Genomic DNA, 4,240 nt, shown 5'->3' with positions numbered 1-4,240 from the left:
AAAGCCGTAGCACGCACGGCTCAATCCATTGATGCAGAGGTTGCCGGATCGAATCCCTGCCACTAACTCACGCTTCCCCATTAGCTTGCGTCGTGCGCTCGGTGCCGTGCGGCTACGATGAGAAGGATTAAAACGGAGCTCAAGGGAAGACCCGGTACTCGGTACCGGTGCGTACCGGCCCACCTCGAGCACCGGCAGCAGCAGGAAGGAGGGTCAGGACGCCGCCAACCCCGGATTCCTAGTGTGTGTACCTGCAGTAGCGTGTGTACCTGCAGTAGTGTGTGTACGTGCAGTAGCGTGTGTACCTGCAGTAGTGTGTGTACGTGCAGTAGCGTGTGTACCTGCAGTAGCGTGTGTACGTGCAGTAGTGTGTGTACGTGCAGTAGTGTGTGTACCTGCAGTAGTGTGTGTACCTGCAGTAGTGTGTGTACCTGCAGTAGTGTGTGTACCTGCAGTAGTGTGTGTACGTGCAGTAGTGTGTGTACGTGCAGTAGTGTGTGTACCTGCAGTAGTGTGTGTACCTGCAGTATTGTGTGTACCTGCAGTAGTGTGTGTACGTGCAGTAGTGTGTGTACGTGCAGTAGTGTGTGTACGTGCAGTAGTGTGTGTACGTGCAGTAGTGTGTGTACGTGCAGTAGTGTGTGTACCTGCAGTAGTGTGTGTACCTGCAGTAGCGTGTGTACGTGCAGTAGCGTGTGTACGTGCAGTAGCGTGTGTACGTGCAGTAGCGTGTGTACCTGCAGTAGTGTGTGTACGTGCAGTAGTGTGTGTACCTGCAGTAGTGTGTGTACCTGCAGTAGTGTGTGTACGTGCAGTAGTGTGTGTACCTGCAGTAGTGTGTGTACCTGCAGTACGAAAGGTCACTGCTGAAGAGGCCGGCTGTTCAGAGCTCGCTGTCCGAGCACATTAACAGAGACAAATGTCCCCCACATTCACACAGGGGGGGACATTCAGAGTGGGGGACATTCAGAGCGGGGGACATTCAGAGCGGGGGACATTCAGAATGGGGGACATTCAGAGTGGGGGAAGGGGGGACATTCAGAGCGGGGACATTCAGAGGGGGGACATTCAGAGTGGACCGCAGCTGAAGTCAGGGCTTCAGGAAGCAGCACACAGACGTGTCCTGAATCCCGGACCGTGAAATACATCTTGATATTCTGACTCCTCCTCTGAATGTAAAGTGGTATTGGTCTTAATATTCTAATTTTCTGAGATACTGAATTGAGATTTTCGTTAATTGTCAGTTATAACCATCAAAATTAAAAGGAGTAAACATTATCTCAGCGTGTGTGTAATGGATGAATATAATATCCAAGCTCCACTTTGTGAATGGCATTACTGAAATAAATGAACCTTTTCTTGTTCTCGTCACATGACCAGCCCCCGCATGCAGCCCGAGCGTTCCGTTTCTCGTCGCTGAACACAAACGCGTACATTTACAACGCCGTTAACCCTAACCCAGAGGACCCGTACCTTGCGACGGCTCGCCGCATGGGGCTCCTAGCTCGCAGGGAGGTGTAGGCCGAAGACAGCGCGTGCAAGCAGGCCCCCAGGAGACGGCCGTCCGGCCGCTCTTCATCCAGAGTCCCCAGCTGAGACCCTGCCTGGTGCCGTGCGGTTCGTTAGGAGACATTAAAGCAGCATCGACGGACGGCTTTAATGTCAGCGCACCTTTTTGATCAGGCGGATCTGCTGCACCGGCTCCCTCTGCTCGAAACACGCCCGCAGCGTCCGGGCGAGCTGATTGGCTGCATCCTCCTCCTCATTCACAGTGAGGGACGCTTGGAGAGAAAAACACAAAACACAGTCAGGATGGACACAACTCCTCCGGTAGTGACTGTTCACACGGGAAGCTTCTTCATTCAGGCGTACGTTAGATGCGCACTCGGAGCACAGACCTCCCCCAAGCAGCTCGCCCCCCCCCTAACTGGATCAGCACCGTCCACATGGTGATCTGGATCAGCACCAGAAGCTTCTAGATTGTTCTCGGTATCTTTATACACCAACCAGGAAACGTAAAATAAAATCGGAGTTGTTGTGTATTTTTAACGAGTATTTGAATCCATAAATGGGTTTTCAATTAAATATTTTTTACTGGCTCCATTCTGGATCTGAGCAAGTGCTATTTAAATTGGTTTTAAACTTCCGATGCTAACTAGCACCGACCTAGCCCCACAGGTAGAACGAGGCGTGTCCACACAGGTAGCATGAGGCGTGTCCACACAGGTAGAACGAGGCGTGTCCACACAGGTAGAACGAGGCGTGTCCACACAGGTAGAACGAGGCGTGTCCACACAGGTAGAACGAGGCGTGTCCACACAGGTAGAACGAGGCGTGTCCACACAGGTAGAACGAGGCGTGTCCACACAGGTAGAACGAGGCGTGTCCACACAGGTAGAACGAGGGCGTGTCCACACAGGTAGAACGAGGCGTGTCCACACAGTAGCATGAGGCGTGTCCACACAGGTAGCATGAGGCGTGTCACACAGGTAGAATGAGGCGTGTCCACACAGGTAGAATGAGGCGTGTCCACACAGGTAGAACGAGGCGTGTCACACAGGTAGAACGAGGCGTGTCCACACAGGTAGAACGAGGCGTGTCCACACAGGTAGAACGAGGCGTGTCCACACAGGTAGAACGAGGCGTGTCCACACAGGTAGAACGAGGCGTGTCCACACAGGTAGCATGAGGCGTGTCCACACAGGTAGAACGAGGCGTGTCCACACAGGTAGATGAGGCGTGTCCACACAGGTAGAACGAGGCGTGTCCACACAGGTAGCATGAGGCGTGTCCACACAGGTAGCATGAGGCGTGTCCACACAGGTAGAACGAGGCGTGTCCACACAGGTAGAACGAGGCGTGTCCACACAGGTAGAACGAGGCGTGTCCACACAGGTAGCATGAGGCGTGTCCACACAGGTAGAATGAGGTGTGTCCACACAGGTAGAACGAGGCGTGTCCACACAGGTAGCATGAGGCGTGTCCACACAGGTAGCATGAGGCGTGTCCACACAGGTAGCATGAGGCGTGTCCACACAGGTAGAACGAGGGTGTCCACACAGGTAGAACGAGGCGTGTCCACACAGGTAGAACGAGGCGTGTCCACACAGGTAGCATGAGGCGTGTCCACACAGGTAGAATGAGGTGTGTCCACACAGGTAGAACGAGGCGTGTCCACACAGGTAGAACGAGGCGTGTCCACACAGGTAGCATGAGGCGTGTCCACACAGGTAGAACGAGGCGTGTCCACACAGGTAGAATGAGGCGTGTCCACACAGGTAGCATCATTACCTAAGAGTTCGTGGAGCGTCTCCTCGTCCAGGACCAGAGCCTCCACTTGAACCGTCTTCTTCTTCACCACCATGGCTCCGCCCCGCGTGGAGGATCACTGTATCGTAGACAGCTGTTACAGGAAACCAATCAATCAATCAATCAATCAATCAATCGGTCGGTCTGTCCGTCCGTCCGTCCAGCCATCATCCATCCATCCATCAATGATCCATCCATCATCCATCCATCAATGATCCATCCAGCCATCATCCATCCATCATCCATCTGTCATCCATGATCCATCCATGATCCATCCATCCATCATCCATCTGTCATCCATCATCCATCCATCATCCATCATACATCCATCAATGATCCATCCAGCCATCAATGATCCATCCATCAATGATCCATCCAGCCATCAATGATCCATCCATCATCCATCCATCCATCATCCATCCATCCATCATCCATCCGTCATCCATGATCCATCCATCCATCATCCATCAATGATCCATCCATCCATCATCCATCCATCCATCAATGATCCATCCATCAATGATCCATCCATCCATCAATGATCCATCCATCATCCATCCATCCATCCGTCATCCATGATCCATCAATGATCCATCCATCCATCATCCATCATCCATCCATCCATCCATCCATCCATCCATGATCCATCCATCAATGATCCATCCTTCCCTCCCTTCCTTCCTTTCCTCCCTTCCCTCCCTCCCTTCCTTCCTTCCTTCCTCCTCCTCCTTCCCTCCCTTCCTTCCTTCCTTCCTTCCTCCTTCCCTCCCTCCCTTCCTTCCTTCCTCCTTCCCTTCCTTCCTTCCTTCCTTCCTCCTTCCCTTCCTTCCTTCCTTCCTTCCTTCCTTCCCCCCTCCCTCCCTCCCTCCCTCCTCTGTAGTTTTCGCTGTTGCATCGCTAAAACTCTGAACTTGTTGCTGTAACGTAACTG

At 52.9% G+C, this 4,240-nt stretch overlaps 1 protein-coding gene across 1 annotated transcript in view; it reads right to left on the bottom strand.

Annotated features, from left to right (window-relative positions):
* The window catches only part of thada (THADA armadillo repeat containing), a 50,571-nt gene extending 47,207 nt beyond the window's left edge, over window positions 1-3,364 (bottom strand). Inside the window, exons 1-4 of the mRNA XM_068741523.1 lie at window positions 3,292-3,364; window positions 1,672-1,781; window positions 1,474-1,604; window positions 72-112 (exon numbers count right to left, since the gene is read on the bottom strand). Of these exons, the coding sequence (XP_068597624.1) occupies window positions 72-112; window positions 1,474-1,604; window positions 1,672-1,781; window positions 3,292-3,364 (355 nt within the window). The remainder of the gene's footprint in view (window positions 1-71; window positions 113-1,473; window positions 1,605-1,671; window positions 1,782-3,291) is intronic.
* Between the last annotated feature and the right edge of the window lie 876 nt (window positions 3,365-4,240).

This window comes from Brachionichthys hirsutus, chromosome 7, assembly GCF_040956055.1.
Source record: "Brachionichthys hirsutus isolate HB-005 chromosome 7, CSIRO-AGI_Bhir_v1, whole genome shotgun sequence".
Lineage (NCBI taxonomy): Eukaryota > Metazoa > Chordata > Actinopteri > Lophiiformes > Brachionichthyidae > Brachionichthys > Brachionichthys hirsutus.
Note: the sequence above shows the minus strand (reverse complement) of the source record. Positions and strands in the feature narration are given on the sequence as shown.